We start from the raw sequence: 20,004 nt of genomic DNA, 5'->3' as shown, positions 1-20,004 counted from the left end.
ATCTTGTGCCTCTCTGTGAGGGGTAGACTTTCGTCTTTAGGATGCCCTCTCCTTTCACCTTGGTTCCTGATGCCTTTTGCAGGTAAAGGGTGTCTCTGGATTCAGACTGAAAGCTCCTCGTGTTCAGTAGACGATTATATCCCTTCTTACTATGGCAGTGGGTTTCTGCTATAGAGCTTCATATTTCCTAGAGACAAAAGTCATTATTCTTTAGTTGGCTGTAGTTCTAACCAGTAAGATGCTCATTATAAAGCTGGAGACTTCCCGTTTCTCCTGCTTTGGAGAATCCTTATTTGAGACCGCATTCGAGAATGTATTAGTGGGAATCTCAGTCTGAAGTTGTAAGTCAGGGGCTGTTGGGAGGGAGCCTGATGTTATATGCACCTGTGCAGTCCTTTCTGGGAGCTAGCCTGCTTTTCGTTCTTCAATTGCTCTGATTTGAAAAATACTGGAGACCGTATTAAGGGTGGAAGAGAGGAACATGGAAATTGACGTCAGAGTGATATGGCACGCTGCCAGCAGCTAGTTAAAGCGTTTGTGGATGTCTCTGCCAGGCCTCAGGCTCATTGCTAACCAGCTACTTAGCGTTTTCTCTGAGTCTCCCTTCACTGACAGTCTCTTGTTGTGGGAAAAGCCCTGTCACACAATAGTACCATCCCTGCTCCTGAAAGCGAGGCTCACTTGCACCTTTTCTCCAGGGTGGTTCTCTTTGGTTGAGCTATTTAGTATTGAAGAAATATTTTCCTGGCAAGGCCGACGCAAGCAAGGAAGGGCAGGCTGTGCTCCGGCTTGTGGGAAGTAGACAAAGAGCACAGACGTGGGCGTCTGGTACACTGACTCAGATCCCAGCCCAGTACTTACATATTAGCTATGTGACCTGGGGCAACTTTGCCAGGTTCCCATTTTCTCACATATAAAATGAGGCTGATAATAAAGATGTATAAGCTTTAATAGGAGTTTTAAGGCTACAATGCTACTGTGCTGTGGGTGCACATGGGGTTCACACAGGTTGGGCTTCTATGTGTGGGAGAAGAAGGTAGAGAAAGCTGAGGGTACTAGGCTGACCTTCCAGGTCCCTAGGTCCCAGCTGCCGGACGGGGCTGTGGAGGGTACATCATTAAATCAGCTCTCCCAGATGAAGGTTAGAGAGTCACATCTGTACCCTTTTGTATAGGCCTAAGTTTAGGCTGTGTTTCTTTTATTGGACATGTAGGGTTGGGAAATCATGTGATCAGAATGCCATTTTTTGCTATCATCTGCAGAATTAAGACACCTTGCCCTGGGGTCTTTTGCCTTGGTGGGATATAAATCTGATTATAGAAGTTCTTGGTGTTTTGCCACAAATCATTACCCCTGTACATTCCGTTCTTATAAAATATGGATAACAGCATGGCTCCGTCTTATAGGAGTTTTAAGTGCATTAGCTAATGATCAAGAGACCTTAAAAAATATGGCATTCCCAGGAATGCCAAGAGCTTTTGTTACTACAGATTGACATTATTTCCCTTGGCATCCTTAAGAGCTGTGTTTTAAACAAGAGAACCCTAGGGCAGATTTCTGTGTTTCTTTCTTTCTTTTCTTTTTTTCCCCTCCTTGTAGAGCAAGAGCTGAACCTTCTGCGGAGTGTTCAGGATGCTAAGTCTCAGGACTCGATGGAAGTCCTGAGGTAGGCCAGGCAGGACTGGCTGGCTTGGGTTGCACTGAAGTAGAGGAAGAGCCTGAGATTTAAGTGTAGTTGAAGTGAGTCTGGACCCAAGGGTCATCAGCACTTTAAGCAGAGTTGTACTCACCCTGCTTGTCCCTGTGTCCCAAGAGAAATACCTGGAAAGGTCCAATTTCCCCCTTTTTACTCTAGATAATTACTGTAGGACTTCGGGGACTCTTTGAAGATACCACTGGTAACATTTTGAACACCTCCCATAAAACACAGCATTTAAGAACGAGATGCCCAGGTAGCGGTATGCCAGTGTGGTATATGAGAGCCGATTTCCTCTTTATTTTGTTTCAGGCAGTGGAGCGACCGCGGTGGTTCAGGCAGCCCTATGCAAACCCAGGCAAGAACGCGTAGCCATAAAGCGGATCAACTTGGAAAAATGCCAGACCAGTATGGATGAACTCTTAGTGAGTATAAGGGAGGGGACTCCTGTTGCTTGTTCTTCCTGACCCTGGGCTTGTGGGATGAGTGGGTAGTGTTTCTTGGGGATGAGCCACACCCCTTCTCGTCTCCCCTGAGAAACGTCTGTGATTGATAGTGTTAATTGCAGTGTTCGGTCTGCATAGCCCCCAGTGGTCTCCGTGTGACACTCCATGCATACTGTATGCTCTGCCCAGAGGTCATGTGAGTTCTGACTCCAGAGTCCAATGTCTGACTTCTTCTGGCCCTTCTCTGAGGAATTCATGACACAGCTATGAATTCTTCCAAAAGTACTTTTTGCTCATTTATGCTTTTATAAGTTACAAAATCATATACAAACTTGGTTTTCTTTTGAGATGTACAATAGCCTTCATTTCGGTTGTTGACCCAAGCTTGTTACTCTCGAATGCTTACCTTATATTTCCTATCTGACATGAAGCACTTACATAAATAATTGGAGCATGTTTGCGTAGATCTGACTATAGGAGCATTGGCTGGTGGAAGGAACATTTGCTTTTGGCTTAACTGACTCATTATTAAATGAACAGCTTAGCAAATGGTTATTAGTTACCCAGCAAACTGTGAAGGGTTTTGGAGTTTAATCTCATAAATATAGTTGTCATTCTGCCTGCCAGGTTTTTTTTGTTGTTGTTGTTGGTTTTTTTTTTTTTTTTTTTTTTTTTTTTTTTTTTTACCTTTTGGCCATTTATTTCAGGATAAAAGAAAACTGCAGTGGAGAAGTTAGCTCACTGGTTATCTCGACGCTAATCCCAGCACAAATATTAGTCCAGTAGCACCATACAAGCTACCATGTATAATGACAGTTGGCTCCACATAAAGAAGCCCTTTGTTTTATTCTACGTTGGGAATGGAATGCCATTAACAAGAGCTTTTTGTCTCTCCTCAGAATATAGCTTTTATTTCAGGCGTAATTACAGTACACTATAGTATAAATTAAGTTCAAGGATAAAGCTGTACTTTTTCCAGATCTGTTTGGCCTTCCATTTTAAATCAGGTTACACAATGCATGGATCTCAGTGGGACCGAAGCAGCGGATTGCCAGTCAAAGGTCAGATTAGAGCAAGGGCTCCTGCAATCAAATGTTAATTTAAACAATAATCACTCATTTATGGAAGTTTTTTTTTTTTTCCCTCTCAAAATTTCAGCTGTGCATTGCTTGCATGGGCATTGTCCTGGGTAGGACTTAACCTGTTTCTGACTGTGTAGTGACCAGTACAACTGTGTTTTTGTCCTCTGCCAGTCCCCAAGGTCACCTTGCCTGGGTGGAAAAAGCATTGACTAACCAGTGGGGAGAGTTGGGTCCTGCTTCAGCCACTAACTTGTTTTTAGCTGCAGTTGCATTGCCTAATAGCGTTAGGTGGTTTAAAGAGAGGGCTGAAGCCCTTGAGGTCTATTGGGAGTCTTCGTATTCTGTGGCTCTTCATGAGGATGCATAGCTGTTTAAATCGTGAACCGTGCATTAACCTTTGTGCCTTGTTTGAAATACCCCTTAAGAGCTTGCCTGTGCCGCTTGCGTTTCATTGTGGTGCTCTGCCAGAGCCCCAGCCACCGAATGTTTATGCTCTGCGTATGGCTTGAGTGTGCCTGCACCCACCCAGCAGTCTTGGAAGCAGTTTTCAAGCTGTGCTGATGCCGTAGTCTGGTCTCTGTCAAACTCTGAGTTGCCCAGGGCCGAGGGTAGCTTTCTTAGCACAGTTGGCAAACAAGCATGATGGCCCAGTTAGGACTAGATCGGTGGTCAGCAGAGACGTCCTTACTCCAGAGGCTTTCGTCCCTTTGCTAGGACTAGTAAGTGTACCGTCACGGGCTGTTTGCAACTTAGCAAGCTGTCTCTTTGAAGGCTGTACTTTTTATTCCTGTGCTTGGCTCCATCAGTCTCTCCGAGTTTGTCCTTTAGCAGTAGTTAATTTTTCTGAACCCTTTCATTTTGCTGCAAGTACCCAAGCTCTATAGAACACGCACATACTTATTTATTTAGTAAAATAAAACAGTGACGTTCTCAATTTAAAGGATGTTAAATTAATAAATGTATTGCTTTGGTCTTTCCTTAACCTTTTCCCTTTTGGTGTCTTGATGTATTTAGAGATGGTGGGAGGAATGGTTTTGGTACTTCAGAATATACTACTGTTCCTAGCCTGCCCGAGGTCACCAGGCCTTTGTGGTCCAGATGACGGACATAGGAGCTTTGTGTAAGCAGAGTGGCTGTGCCCTTTTGACCTCTGCCACTGCTGTTGCTTGCACTTTCATTATTCCTATGGTTTCACATTTTGGCAGTGTTTGGGCATCCGGTATCCTAATAATCCTTTCATTCCATGAGTGTGTATTATCTCCAGGTTGGGGCACTGCCTCATCTCATAGAGGGTGCCATGTGTTAACTGGAAACCATTGTTCTTAGAAGAAACAATGGCCACTGGGGGCTTTATCTTGTGAGAGCATTATGTCATAGAAGTCACAATTATCAACTATTTACCAGCTCTTGGAACATCTGCCTCCCCCAAGGGATCTTTCTCCCCCAGACCGATACTCCCTGCTCTGTTCCCCACCCTCAGTTCTCTCCCTGAGTTCATGGCCCTTGTCCCACGATAGGAGGAATCTATATGCAGAGCCCGATGTGACCTCACACCGCAGTTTTGGACAATTGGCCACACGGGCTCACAGGACCTCTCCTGTAATCATGGCCTTGACTCCAGGTTTTGCTGAATAAGGACAAGTTGTTAAGAGTGTTAATCACGGTGCCAGCGTCTCCAAGAATAAAGGGAGGAAAATAAATGTCAGATGGACTCTTTGGTACTGAGTAACTGCTGATCTAAACTTCCCTGTTGAAATGAATTCTCCTCCAGTTCTTCAAGGTTAAGCTGGGTGAGGATATAAAAACACACTTATCTGTTTATCTGATAGATACTTAAATATCATTTCTATAGCGTGCTTGGTCTGTCAGAAGGTTAAGCCGCAGGAGTGTATATTGAATTTCAAGGCTAGCTGTTCGTGCAAAACCTTGTTTGATGTAGTTTTCACAGTAACTCGAGGAGAGCACGCACAGTGAATGGTTGCATTCAAGTACCGACTGTGACGTGTAAGTTCTCTAAACTTGGGCTTTCTCTCTGTATTGCTTTGCATTTTTCTTGACAGTTTTGGAGTTTGCCTGTGACTGACTGTAGCCTGTCAGGATGAAATGACAATTGCGAGTAAGGTCTAATTTACTCATGAAATTATGTCCTTCTCTTTAAGCATGTGCTCTGGTCATTCTAAGATTTGTTGACCCTGTACTTAGTGTCAGCCGGCATTCTGCAGTGATACTGGCAAATGGAAATTTAAAGTAGCTTATCCCCTCTGGAATACGTCTTTTAGTTGTGAAGCAGGGATTTGTTAATTTCACATTTATCCAGTGCTTTAGATGCATTAGGTCTTGTGCCTTGGTCTAGTGGTAAATGGATCTCTTCTTCGGAAGAGGAGCAGTGAGATGTTTGAGCGGTGGAAGCCTTCTTTCTCCTCTGTTGGTTGGGCGCTACCTTAGCAGGCTGATAAACAGATTGCCTGCTCTCCAATTTAAGACTTGCCCAGTGAGTCTGACCCTTGTCATGCAGACTGGTGAGCTCCTTCTGAAAGGAGCTTTGAGTCTCTTGAAAGTGCTTGCTTCCCAGGTTTGGAGTCAGCTTCAAAGGCTAGAAACACTACCCTAGGGTACTCTGGAGCCTTCTTAAAATCCATTATATAAGCAGAGAATTAATCATCTTTTTTTGTTGTTGTTAAAGGCACCTGTCTTTTCAGACCATCATCAGATGATTAAATACATTCCATAAACATACCATTCATTTCTGTTTACCTTGTAATTGCACTTTTCTTCCAGGTTGTTGTTCTTTATCCAGAGGCTAATGAACATTTTTGACTCATGAGCTAATTTTGCTGTTTTTTTTTTCTTTTTTTTAAAGGATTTCATCATGCAGCCATTATTTGCCATAAACATCACTTCGCCTGCCTCAGCCTCCCACGCGCTGGGATTATAGATGTGTGCCACTGTGCCTGGCATTTTCTTGAGCCCTAGGTTTTAACCATTCACCTCTTCTCTTTGCCTCTGACTTGGGTCCCTGTGTTTTAGGTCTGTCTTTAGTTTAGTTATGGACAACCCAAGTTCATCTCCCCTGTCCTGCTGAACTATCAAATTCATTATTACTAGCAGTTGTAATTATTAGGCTGTACATTGTAGTAGGACCCTTAACCTAGCAGCCGAAGCTCCCATTTCTTTAAGAGAGTAAGGCAGGGGAGCAGGAGAGGAAAGAAAAGAAAAAAGAAAGGAAAAGAAAAGAAAAGGAAGGGAAAAATAGTTCAGGGATGACATTATGAAATTATGTCACGATTTCAGTGTGTGATAGATGACAGATGTGGACAAAGTCATTTCAAAGGAAACAGTGACAATATAAAGTGCTGGCTGCTGACCGCCTTCATGGGAGAGGAAAGAAAGGGTCTCAGAGCCAGAGGACGTGGGCTCCCTCTCCTTCATTCAGAAAGAATCACATTAGATGGCAGAAGCTCACCGCCCTGCGAGTTCTAGGGTTGTGGTTGTTTAAAGCTAAATTTTTACAAAACATACGCTTTCAAATTCACTTAAACAAGAACGCAGATTACTAGCAAGTTGTGCTGAGTGTTGTGCTGTGGAGATGAAATCTGTGAAGTTCTGGGTCTGAGCGTCCTGCATGCTCTCTTCTCCATGTATGAAAATCTCCCAGTCTCCCAAGTTGCCTTCAGTTGTCACAGTCCTGGCTTCCACTCTTCTCTTCCCCCACAGGAGTCATCGATAAATCAAGACATTTTTTTTTCCTCCTCAGCAAAAAGACACTGCTTTCTGTTGCTGGGGCTATTTTTCCATTCTTTTTATTTCCCGTTCCCTCTCTCCCTTCCACCCTCTTTTCTCCCCTCCCCCTCTTTAGAAGCATAAATTAGCTTTGATTTATAGAGTGTTTAGGAGAAACCAAGACTTTGTATGGTTCCCTAGTTTAATGATCATTTTGAGAGCAATAGTTAACCTCTAACCATAATGAGATGCCGGCTTTCCCAGCTCTTCATTGCAGGCCCTCTGAGAACAAGTACCCCCTTTATTTGAGACTTAAAGAAAACAAACAAGCAACCCCCCCCCACCCTAAATCAAACCAAACCTTGTCTGTGCTGTATTAGCGAAGCTGGTCCTTTTTCAAGTCGTGTTTATTGTTTATTGCGGGAAGATTACTCTTCTTTAGAGAGCTTCCAGCTTTGCGAGTTGGCCTGCAAACAATAGTTTGTGCGTGTACTGGAGTAGTTTCTAATTCTGCTTGAACATATTAATTTTCTAATTAGTGAACTGTCTACGTATAGTCCAGCTAATTCCTCCTCAGACTTGGGACCCATTGTGTTCGGCTCTTCAGTGCAGGCTTTTACCTCACGCCTTCAGTGATGGTATGCAAGCCCGCTTCACTGCGGGCAACGCCACGTGAGCAGTGTGGGTTTCTGCTGCGTGTTTTCTACCCTCGCACCACACAGCTCTGGAATCGGTTTCATCTGTTTCAGTGTTTGTGTGGGCTTTTTTTTGTTGTTGTTGTTGTTTTTCTTAAGTGTTGCCCACTTGGAGGCAGGGTACCGAAGGGAATTTGGCGAAGGGCTATTTTGAAGAGGTGAGCACATGTTAAGGAAATGGGAGGAAAAATTACTTATGTCCAAAGCATATTCACTTCTGTAGTTCTGGACTTACATTGGCCTCTAAATATGTATAATTTGGTTGGAAAAATAGTTTTCATTTTTATAATGTCACATTTAAAAGTTATGTCATAGTTTCTTCACATACTCATTAAATAATACCAATTGACTTTATATTTAAATGCATTTAAGTGCAGTTGTTAGAAAATTTTGCCGAAATGGCTAACCCTGATTTTTCAAAAAGTGGTTAAAAATGAACACTGCAAAAGAGATTTCTTTGGGTTTCTGTTTTGTCAGCAACAGAGACCTATCTAGTATACATTCATACATAGGAGGAACTACCTAGTGTAAACTCATATACACAGGAGGAACAGACCTCCTTAATGTATATTCATATACTCGGGAGGGACTACCTAGTGTACATTCATATACACAGGAAGAACATATCTACCTCGTGTACACTTGTATACACAGGAAGAAGAGACCTACCTAGCATATGCCCATATACAAAGGTGAAACAGAGACATACCTAGTATACACTCGTATACACAGGAGGAACAGGCCTATCTAGTGTATACTCATGTACACAGGAGGAATAGACCTCCCTAGTGTACACTCACATACACAGGAGAAAGAGAGACATACCTAGCATATGCTTATATACATAGCAGGAACAGAATGCTACCTAGTATACACTCATACACAAGAGGGACAAAGGCCTACCCAGTATACACTTGCATATGCAGGAGGAAGTGTGGAAGGCATTTCAGATTGAATGCATTTTTGGTCATGCGTCTCTATTTTTTTGTGATGCTGAAAACTGAAGCTGGGGCCTCATGGTAGGCAAGCACTCTACCACCCAGCCACTTACATGTCTCATGGCTTTGCACCTTACCTTTGCCATCTTTCTAGAGCTCTGGACAATGTTTGGGTTGAGACAAATATCTTTGCCCTTTCCCACTACCTTCTTTGCTATTTTGGTCTGGGTTTTCCACCAGGAATAAATCCATGGCTGCAAAATGAGCTCTGTGCAGTGTGCAGGAGAAGCTTGCAGAAGGCTGGGGCATGTCTCCCTTGGGCAGATGGTTCTTGCCTGGCAGGACTCCAGCGGAGCCCTACACTCTGTGTGGGACAGGGTAGTCCTCAGAACCCAGGTTTACCTCACTCTTCTGCTCACTTAGTGCTGGCACGACAGTCTGTAACATCGTTAGCAGGCAGTTTCTATTCCCAGGAGTTTGACATGCCAGTGGCCAAAGAAATTCTCTGTGGTTGTTATTTATTTATTTATCTATTTATGAATTTATGGTTTTCTGAAACAAGGTTTCTCAGTGTAGCCCTATCTGTCTTGGAACTCACTTTGTAGACCAGGCTGGCTTCAAATTTACAGAGAATTCACCTACCTCTGCCTCCCAGTGCTGGGATTGAAGGCATTCACACCATGCTATGTTCTTCATGTTTTTATGTCGTCGTCGTCGTCGTCGTCGTCGTCGTCGTCGTCGTCGTCGTCATCATCATCATCATCATCTGCCTGACTTTTTTGAGTGTTCTCAATCATAGCTGTGGATAGCTGAGCCTTATTCTGGTTCTATGGAGCTAACCTTAGAGCTATGTGTGAGCTGTGAGTGTGTGTGTGTCTTACTGTTTTTTGTTGTTTTTTTGTTTTGTTTTTGTTTTTAGTTTGCTTGTTTGTTTGTTTGTTTGGGTTTGTTTTTTGTTTTTTGTTTTTTTCGAGACAGGGTTTCTCTGTATAGCCCTGGATGTCCTGGAGCTCACTCTGTAGACCAGGCTGGCCTCGAACTCAGAAATCCGCCTGCCTCTGCCTTCCTTCCAAATGCTGGGATTAAAGGACTGCCACCACTGTCTGAAAGACAGAGGATGGTGAAACATCCTTTTTTTTTTTTTTTTTACTGTTACTGTTTATTGAAGAAGTGTTTAAGTCAACTTAATTTTTTTAAAAAAAGCCTCTTCATACTTTTTTGTTTGTTTTTACACACAGTCTTGTGTCTCCACAACCAATCTCATAAAACCTGCTCTCTCAGTGAGCAGCTGTTTCCCCAGTTTGATTCCTCACTACATTCCAGGGATTTTCGGAAAGGTGGACCAAGCAGCTTCATCACACTGTGACACCAGCTCTCCTTTTAAAGCATCTCAACTCCAATTCAAGGGCGTGCAGAATTCATGCTTCTCTAATAAAGACTTTTTTTCTTTCTGATTTAAAATGTCTAGAACTTTCTCACTTACATTCTTCCTGTCTGTTGGAATATACTCCCATAAACTCAGATAGCAGACCACAGGACAGTAGTTGCAGAGGTAAATGTCAGAACATGTCCACTTGTCACAGTATAAGATGGAGTATTTGGCTGAGTCCTTGAGTTGGGTTTTCTCTGTTGATATTTGGCCCCTAAAAGATGCAAGGGATTGCCTCCTAATAGTATATCATTTTCATAATTAAAAACTTGATGTGACATTTTTATAATTGAAAGTGACAGCCAGGAGAACACTTTGCCCTTGTAAAAGCTTTGTTAATAGTCTTCTAATTTTTGGCAAACTTTAAAAACAGCTTAATTTGTATTATGCACTTGATATAAAATTAATTAATATAATTTGCTTTGGAGATAGAGTATTGTGTTACCCAGGCTGTCCTAAAATTCTATATGTAGCCATGAATGACCTTAAACTGCGGACCCTTCTCCCTCCACCCGACAGATGGAGCATGTGCCATCAATTATATATGGTGCTGGGGATGGAACCCAAGGCTTCCTGCACACAGGGATCCCAGGACCTTATTCTTCCTTATTTTAAATCCCTGCTTTTTTATGGTATATAGTTACGCTTCCTGTTACTGTGGATCCTGTTACTGTGGAAATACAAACTGGAGAATTACTTTCTGGGGTCTTATTAGTTTGGTTATCTCCGTATCATTTAAGGAACTGTTTAAATACTTGGAGAATGCCACATACGTTGTAAAGGTGTATTTTGCTATCCCTTGCGTTCGGATGATGAGATTCCTAAGTGTCACATGCTTTACATCTTCCCTAATTCTTCTGGTTTCAGGTGCTTTGCTCCTTGTCCTTTTCACTTCCTGCACGAGTATATAATTAGACTCTTCTCTAAAACACTTTGAGGCAGCTCCCCAGGATTCACAGAGTATAACACGAGGTTATAAGCGAAGCAGCCACACGCAGAACAGGGAAGCACAGATGGCGAAGATCCAACAGCAGTAGTAAAGCTGGCTCCTGACTCCACTGTCCCCATCTGTGTGCATTGCAGGAAACTCCTTGAACTGCCAGGGCCAGGGGTTGTGTCACATGCACCTTTTCCAGGAACAGGTGAACAAGCTGCCAGGGTCGACCCTGTGCCTTTGTGGCTGAGCCAGGTGCTTGCAACCCTTGCATTAGGTGACCTACCAGTAGCCTGGGCTACTTTCAGTGCAGTGTTGCATGCGAGACCTGTGAGGAAGGGTGGCAGGTGGTATCAATCCCATTTTACAGGAAGGGAAAGTGAGGCACCACAAGGACGAATGCCTGGCCAGGGTAGACAGGGTGGTAAAAGACAGAGCTGGGGAGCTGAGTGTGGGGGCAGGTTCTATGTATGTAGTCCAGGCTGACTTCAAAGCTGAGATCCTCCTGCCTCAACCTTTCCAGTCAGCTGCCGTTTTACTTTTACCTGTCCGGTGAGGTCCAACAGTTGGGATATTACTGTGTGTCTCCTGTTCTCCAGTCTCTGCTTCCTGATCCTCCCCTCAATTTGAGTTCAGCTTCCTACCTGGCCCTCAGGCATCATTTGGGTTTTGTTTCCCCTGACCTTCTCTCTGCCACCTTGCTGACCTCCAGGCTCAGTCTGAAGTTCTGCTCCTCAAAGCTGGGTTCCAGCTTTCACAACATAAGCATTGTGGGGGGTAAGGGGGAAGCCAGCTACAAGGTACCCTAGGCATGACCCAGACCTGTCCTGTGGAACCTGAATATTTCCACACTCCTCATGTGACCCCAGGTACACTTGCCAGTTTCAGAAGCCTTGCCCCAAATTGTACTTCTGCATAGGCTGTGACCCAGTTAAGGGAATCAGAACTGGATCTTTCTGTAGGAAGAACTGGATACAAAGGTTTCATTCCATCCTTGGGCAATACAGTAGTATTTTTTTCATCAAGGCAAGACAAATTTTCTTACATATAAACACTGGTTATTCACTGTGATTTTTGATTAATAATCTGAAAGATTGGCAGTTACGAAGCCAAGAGGCATTCATTAACAGGAGTATATGGTGATAATTTGGAATGTGTCTGCAGTCATCATATTTCATCTGTTTCCATGGTGCAGAAGTTGGACCCACCTCATGCTTCAGGCCGAGGGCGGGAGGCATTCTCTTGCTCACAGGATGACGTTGACTTGGAAAAGTGGCAGCCCAGAATGTGTTTCATTTCTCCTCCCAAAGCATCTCACGTCAAAAGAACGTGATCCCGGAAACCAATGACACCAGACCTTAGATCAAAAGATCCGTGGGGAAGTGAGGAAAGAGAGAGAGCATCTGCATATACAAAAATCAGAAAATACAAAAGTCAATGACACCAGACCTTAGATCAAAAGATCTGGAGGGAGTGAGGAAGGAGAGAGAGCATCTATACAAAAATCGGAAAATACAAAAGTCAGTCAGTTTCATAGAGTTCTAGGAAGAGCTTTAATATGCAGCCGTTACGGTGTGGTGTGTGCCTGTGCTAGTGTATCGCCGTATGTTAGCGGAGTTATCTGATGTGCATGATCATTTGGGTAATTTGAGGATTAGGTAATGCTAGATATGCACGATAGTAGCCCCGGTTGGGATGTACTGGTTTGGCAGCTGAGTTAACTCTACCTTAACCAGAAGCGCAGAATAAAATTTACATGTGGCTGAATGCCAAGACCCTCCTTTCTTTCATAATGAGTGTGCAATGGCATGTGCAAAGCTGCTTTGGCGACCAGGGGTGTCCTTTGCTGGTGGGCAGCACCGTGAATGCTACTTGAACTATGCTGATTAGTTTATTGACATGACTTTAAACACCAAACCAAAACCAACGTGCCCTCGAGCATTGTGAAAATGAGCCTTACCGAAGTTTTTCCATGTGTTTTATTTAAAAGCTTTGTCACTTTATGCAATCCCACACATTTTGTTCTCCGTGGCAGTGTTTGCAAACTAAACTACCAAGCGTCGCTTTCCTGATACCTTAGAGAAGGGGGCAGTTGATGTACAGTAGCTCTTAGAATCTTCAACATGGTTCTGTTTGCCGGTATCTCTCTCGGAGTGAGCCGTGGTGTCTGATGGTTCTCAAGATTGCTTTACCTGCTCGACACCTGTCCCCTCACCCCTCTTTTTCTTTCCCTGGAGGAATGTCAGCTGAGGTGTAGTTTGTGGAATGGTAGGCCGGCAGTTCCTCATTTAGCATACTGCTGAAACAGAGGCAGGTTTGTCTCCTTTGGATGAGGGTTAAGGTACAGCCCATCAGAGTTGAAGCTGCTCACCGAGACCCAGTTTTCCTTGTAGCTCACTCAGCACCCCCTCTTTCTGATGATGATAATGGTGATGATGATGATGATGATGATGGTGGTGATGAAGATGCCTTCAGTTCAGACAAGCAGCACACAGTTCTATGCAGCAGAGCTTTTGGCTGGTGGCATGAGGGTCACCTGGGTAACACACTGACTGGGCTGAAGTTCTTCTGTCCTGTGTCTGACAAGACAAGTATGGAACTAGGCAGCCTGACCAAAATGCCATCCTCTGCCCACCAGTTGTCTCAGCTCCACTGTCCCCTGTGAGGTCTTCTGAAAAGATTTTACATTCACAAATCATTCTCTTGGGGACAAATTCCCCCGTGAATAGGTCTTGACGGGCCTTCTCTTCCTTCTTTGCGGAGGTGATTCTTGGGACAATGGGAATTCTCGGGGTGGGGGGGCATTGCTTCAACAGTCTGACAACCAAAGGGAGAGATAGAGGGAAGGCTGCTGCAGTACTGTATCATATTTTTCTTTCTTCTTTTTTTCTTCCTTACAGAAAGAAATTCAAGCCATGAGTCAATGCAGCCATCCCAACGTAGTGACTTATTACACCTCCTTTGTGGTCAAAGACGAGCTTTGGCTGGTCATGAAATTACTAAGTGGAGGTAAGTGAGCTTTGTTGTTTTGTGGGAGCCATCATACTGAGTAAGATTTTAGACTAGATGACCCTCAGTCAGTCCTTGGTTTGAAAGGCCTGACTTTATTTTTTCATTAATTTATTTATTCACTTTAGATCCCAATCACAGGCCCCCTCTACTCCCCCCTTCACACAGCCCCTCTTCCCCCTCCCTCTTTCTCCTCTGAGAATGGGGAGGTCCCCCCTGGGTACCAGCCCACCCTAGCACATAAAGTCTCTTTCAGGACTAGGCATCTCCACTGAGGCCGGATGAGGTAGCCTAGTTAGGGGAGGCGGATCCATAAGCAAGCAACAGAGTCAGGGAAAGGCTCTACTACAATCGTCGGGGATCCACATGAAGACCAAGCTACACTTCCGTTCCATATGTGCAGGGGGTGGGGGGCAACTAGGTCCAACCCATGCATGCTCCTTGGTTGGTGGTTCAATCTCTGGTAGCACCCAAGGATCCAGGTTAGTTGACTCTATTGGTATTCTTGTGGAGTCCCTATTCTCTCCGGGTCCCTCAATCCTTCCCTCAACTCTTCCACAAGACTCCCCAAGCTCCATCTAATGTTTGGCTGTGGGTCTCTGTATCTATTTCCGTGAGCCGTTGGGTGGAGCCTCTCAGAGGGCAGTTATCCTAGGCGCTTATCTGCAAGTACAGCAGAGTATCATTAACAGTGTAGGGATTACTGCTTGCCCATGGAATGGGTCTCAGTTTGGGCCAGTCATTCATTGCCCAGTCCCTCTATCTCTGCTCCATCTTTGTCCTTGTACATCTTGACGGCAGGACAGATTTTGGGTGGAAGGATTTGTGGGTGTGTTGGTGTCCTTATGCCTCCACTGGAAGTCCTGCCTGGCTTCAGGAGGTAGCTGCTTCAGGTTCTGTGTCCCCCCCACACCCCCTGCTAGGAGTCTCAGCTAGTGTCTCCTCCACAGACCCCCTGGAGCCTCCCCAATCCTAGGCTCTCGAATGTCTAGAGATGCCCCTATCTCCAGCCCCTGTGCTGATTTCTATCCACTCTCCAAGGCTGTTGTTGCCAGCTTCCCCTACGCCTAATCATCCCACTGCACCCCAGTTCACCTCCCTACCTCCCCATCTTTTCTCCTACCCAGTTCCCTGCCTCCAGCTACCTCTGATGACTATTTTGTTTTCCCTTCTGATAAAGAGTCAAACATCATTCTTTGGGCTCTCCTTGTTAATTAGCTTCTTTGGGTCTGTGGATTGTAGCATGGGTATCCTGTATTTTATGGCTAATAACCCAGTTATAAGTGGTATGTGCATGTCATTTTGGAATGGGGTTATCTCACTCAGGATGATATTTTCTAGTTCTATCCATTTGTTGGCAAATATCATGATGGAGTAATATCTCATTGTGTAAATGAACCACATTTTCTTTATCTATTTTTCAGTTGAGGGGCATCTGGGTTGTTCCAGTTTCTAGACAATAAGAATAAAGCTTCTATGAACATAGCTGAGCAAGTGTCCCTGTGGTATGAGCATCTTTTGGGTCTATGCCCAGGAATGGGATAGAACTATTCCCAGTTTTCTGAGAAACCATCCAATTGATTTCCAGAGTGGTTGTACAAGTTTGGACTTCCACCAGCAATGGAGGAATGTCCCCCATGCCCCACAACCTACTTAGCATGTGCTGTCCCTTGAGGCTTTGATCTTAGCCATTCTGATGGGTGTGAGGTGGAATCTAAGGGTTGTCTTGATTTGTATTTCCTAGATGAATAAAGATGCTGAACATTTCTTTAGGTGCTTCTCGGCCATTGGAGATTCCTCTGTTGAGAATTCTCTGGTTAGCTCTGTATCCCATTTTTTAATTGGGTTATTTAGTTTGTTGGTGTCTACCTTCTTGACTTGGATATTAGCCCTCTGTACTGGGCCACACATTTTTAAAGTTATCTGTGGTGGCTGGAGGCTGTGATCCTGGTCAGTGCAGAAACTACAGACTCCCTGAAGAAAGAACCACCCACTGAACTTGATGCACTGAACCTGGCATCCCGTGACTACTTGCTACATTTTTTTACAGTTTGCATGGAGAGAAATGCTTGCCACTCTGCTGATTTGCAGGGCCAGCTGCTCTTGGGAGGAGACCTCCAGCCTCAGGTCTCTCAAGTTAGTGACAGCTTATTTTCCAAGGCTCTCTCATGTGCATGCAATTTACTTGCAAACAAACCAAAACCTTAACATCAGCATAAGAGAGGGAATGGAAATGATAACTGCTAGCATTCTCCGACACTTACTCTGTCTGTACATCCTGCTCACGACAACTCAGGGACTTGTCTCGTTCCAGCTCAGCATTACTGTTACTACCATCCCCATCATGCAAAAACTGCACAGGAGCTTGAAAGTTCTGCAGTGTGTCTACTCAGGTCTTTAACTCTCACACACGCTTAACAATTGGCAATAGAGGAACATGCTCGCTTAAAAACTTTCTCCGTGTCAGTCCTAGCCGTGGAACCTTAGAATACCTGCATGGTTTCCTCCACTCGTCTACATGTTCTCTGTACTGTCTCTCTCTCGTGGTGCTCCCTTTATAAAGCTGTGGGCATAAAAGCTATCGTGGGACCAGGAAACAATTTTGTGGTGGACTCAGTAGAGCCAAAACTAGTATAGTTGGATCTTTAGACCCAGTACAATCTAGGACTAAATTAAGTATATATTTTAATTAATTGTGTTTTTTTAAGATTTATTTATGTAGTTTATGTGTATGAGTGCTCTGTTTACATGTGTACGTGCATGTCAGAAGAGGGCATCAGATCCCATTATAGATGGTTGAGAGCTACCATATGAATGCTGGGATTTGAACTCAGGACTTCTGGAATGGCAGAAAGTACTCTTAACCACTGATCCACCTTTCCAGCTCCCAGTTAGTTATTTTCAATAAATGAAAGTCTCTTTACCAAGCAGAGGCCCAGGCCTGAGGTGGAGTCTCTGTAGTTAGTCTGTGTAGTTAGTTTACATGGGTGGCTCTCCATGGGATTCTAGAACACATGTCTCCACTCTCTGGGCCCTGACTCCATCCTGTTCTCATGAGTGTCTACTTTAGTTTGTAATTGAAAAAGAAAAAGAAAGGGCACAAGAAGCCATCGAGCTGGACTGAAGCCCTGGACTTCGGAACACTCACTTCCTCTCTGTAACTGGTGCTTTGGCAACAAGGCGATTTTAACCAGTTGAGGCAGAGTCCGGGATTCCACTGTCTCTGAGAAAATGGCAAGTTCTGGTGACCTGGACCTCTAAAAGCCTCCAGCTCTGTCTGGGTTGAAGAGCTCACCTCAGCTAGCCTTTCACTTTCATAAACCTGAGCACACCACTGGCTTCTCTTTTGAAGTCTGCTAGAAAATGCACTGTCTGTCTGAGAGTCCAGTCCAGTCTCCAAACAGGGCTTTAAAAGGAAAGATGCCAAGTTTACAGGAGGTCTGCACAGGAAAGGGGAGTGTGCACAGATAAGGACTCGGGTCCACTTCTTTCAGATGGCTAGAAATATGCAGTCACCAGTTAGGTCATATACTTTTAAGAATAAAGCACATAGTGTTCAGAGTCACTATTTTTCTAAGCCACCGAAAAATCTGAGAGCTGATACATAAACAAATGCTTTCTCCTCTCTAAGGAGGGAAATTCACATTTGTTTTCTGCTGTGATATTTGACCACGTGGAATCTCCTGACAAGGGGCAGACAGCTATAGTAATACGTTATAGGGAGGCTCCGTCCTCTTAGCTAATCAGAAAGAGCCTAGAGCAGACTCAGTCCTGAAGTAAGTCATTTGCTAACTCTTCAGAAATGCTGAATCTCCAGGTAATTAGAGCTTTAAAAATGACCCAGAGGTAGGGAATATTTATTACTATGTGTTGAAACATGAATTCATAGTGCCTAGGATACCAATCTGTATATAGAAACAAAGCACTAGGTATTTATTCATTAGAAAAGCCTGTGCATAAAGCATAAAATGAAAACCCAGGTTGCTTAGAGTCTCACAAAGGAATCCTGGGGTCACGGGCAGTGATGTGGAGGTCCCAGGCCTGACCTGCCTTCCACCTTTGAGATAGGTGATGGTGGGGAGAGCTGTTACCGCTTCCTCGTGGTTCTCTGCTGTCTTTTTCTCTCCTCAAACAGCTTTGGTTCTTGACTTCACTTGTTTTTTTTTTTCTTTCAAAAAATTCTTTTAAAAAGTTTTTTTTTATATCCTTTTAGTAGATATATTCATATTATTGCTATTTGAAAACCATGTTGTCCAAGCTGTTTCTGAACTCCTGGACTCCAGGCACCCTTCCATTTCAGCCTTCTGTGTTTCTGGGGACCATAGCCAGCTTTTAAACTTTGTTTATTATTATTTATGTTACTACGGCGTGTGGGTGACGGGTATGATACCCGTGGCACAGGCAGCATGTGGAGGTCAGGAGACCTGGAAGTGACACTTCTTTCTCTCTGCCACGTGAGTCCCAAGGAACACAGTCAGGTGGTCATGCTTGGTAGCAAGTGCCCTTACCTGTTGAGACATCTCACTGCAACTTGAATTTTCTTAAAGTGTGCTGAGGACCGGTTCATTCTAGGTCCTTTCTAGTAGTCAGTATTTTCTAGGGGAGCAGAACCATTGTGGGGGTGTATGTTTTATTCACACACAAGTAATTAGGAAAGTAAAATTGGTTTAAGCAATCGGAGGTTGAATAGTCCACCAATGGCTGTTTGTACAGCGGAGAGGCAGAGAACCTGGCAACTCTGTATCCCATGAAGCTGGAAAGCTAGATGTTAGATGTAGCGGGCCAGTGATACAGCCTCCATCTGAGGCTGGAGCCCTGGAGGCTCGCTGGAGAGTCACTGGTGCCAGTTTGCACTGAACGGCTGCTGTTTGTGGGAACGACAGCAACAGATACCCTCATCCAGCAAGGGGAACCCCTTTTTTCCACATTCAATCTATCTGGGGTCCCAGCCTATTCATTGGTGTTGCCTGTCTTCAGGGCAGGATCGTCTTTCCTCTGTGTTACTGTGCCACATGCCAGTTATCTCTAGAAACACCCTCACAATGTATAAGCATACTTTTGCCTCCCATCTAGGGATTTCTCAGGACAGTGAGTTTGATAATGAAGATTAACCATTACAGCCTTGCACATACACCCACATCTGATCACATCATCACTGGCCTCTAACACGTTTCTAGTTCTTCCCCTTCCTCTCAGCCTTATTATTATTTCTTATGTATATGTGTTTATCTGTGTATGGTGTATGTGTGTGTGTTATATTTGTGTGAGCTCACACACCTGTAGAGGGCATAGTAGGGCACTGGATCTCTTGAAGTTGGAGGCAATTGGTCGTGAGCTACCCAGTGACAGGTAGGTGTGGGATCTGAACCAGGTCATCTGGGAAAGTAGGTAACAGTCTCCACTGCCAAGCTCTCTCAATAGAGCTCTAGTTCTTGACTCTTCATGAGAACCCTTCTCAGCTTCACACTGAAAGAATTGTTACCAGCTTAGTAATAGATGTAGTGCTTCTGGACTTAGGCATGACATTCGATTGTTATTCCTTGGGAAAATTGATGTTAAATAAGTATATTCTGTTTTTAATGGTCATATCTAAGGTATAATAGTACAGGGCTCTTAATCTAAAACAGAATGGATATGCTTATGAAAATCACCTTTGCTGTTCTTCTGTCTGTCCACTCAGGTTCCATGTTGGATATTATCAAATACATCGTCAATCGAGGAGAGCATAAGAATGGTGTCCTAGAAGAGGCGATCATTGCAACAATTCTTAAGGAGGTCTTGGAAGGGTTAGACTATCTACACAGAAACGGTCAGATCCATAGGTACGTTAGCTTCATAGTCTGCTCTTCATGATGTATAGCTCTGGTTTATAAAGAACTTCGCCCACAACACCCAGAGGAAGCTCCACTCCCAGGTGCTCTGACACACACAGGATCAGAGACCTTGGTCACAAGCTCTGCAGCCAGTTCCACAACACCCAGAGGAAACTCCACTTCCAGGTGATCTAACAAGCCCAGGATCCCAGGATCCCAGAATCACAGGATCACAGAGGCAG

General features: G+C 44.2%; 1 protein-coding gene across 1 annotated transcript in view; it reads left to right on the top strand.

The window, feature by feature from the left end:
• Stk39 (serine/threonine kinase 39) overlaps positions 1-20,004 on the top strand; it is a 262,879-nt gene that overhangs the window by 59,956 nt on the left and 182,919 nt on the right. Inside the window, exons 2-4 of the mRNA XM_031370500.1 lie at positions 2,009-2,121; positions 13,841-13,949; positions 19,630-19,771. Of these exons, the coding sequence (XP_031226360.1) occupies positions 2,009-2,121; positions 13,841-13,949; positions 19,630-19,771 (364 nt within the window). The remainder of the gene's footprint in view (positions 1-2,008; positions 2,122-13,840; positions 13,950-19,629; positions 19,772-20,004) is intronic.

This window comes from Mastomys coucha, unplaced genomic scaffold (assembly GCF_008632895.1).
Source record: "Mastomys coucha isolate ucsf_1 unplaced genomic scaffold, UCSF_Mcou_1 pScaffold15, whole genome shotgun sequence".
NCBI lineage: Eukaryota > Metazoa > Chordata > Mammalia > Rodentia > Muridae > Mastomys > Mastomys coucha.
Note: the sequence above shows the minus strand (reverse complement) of the source record. Positions and strands in the feature narration are given on the sequence as shown.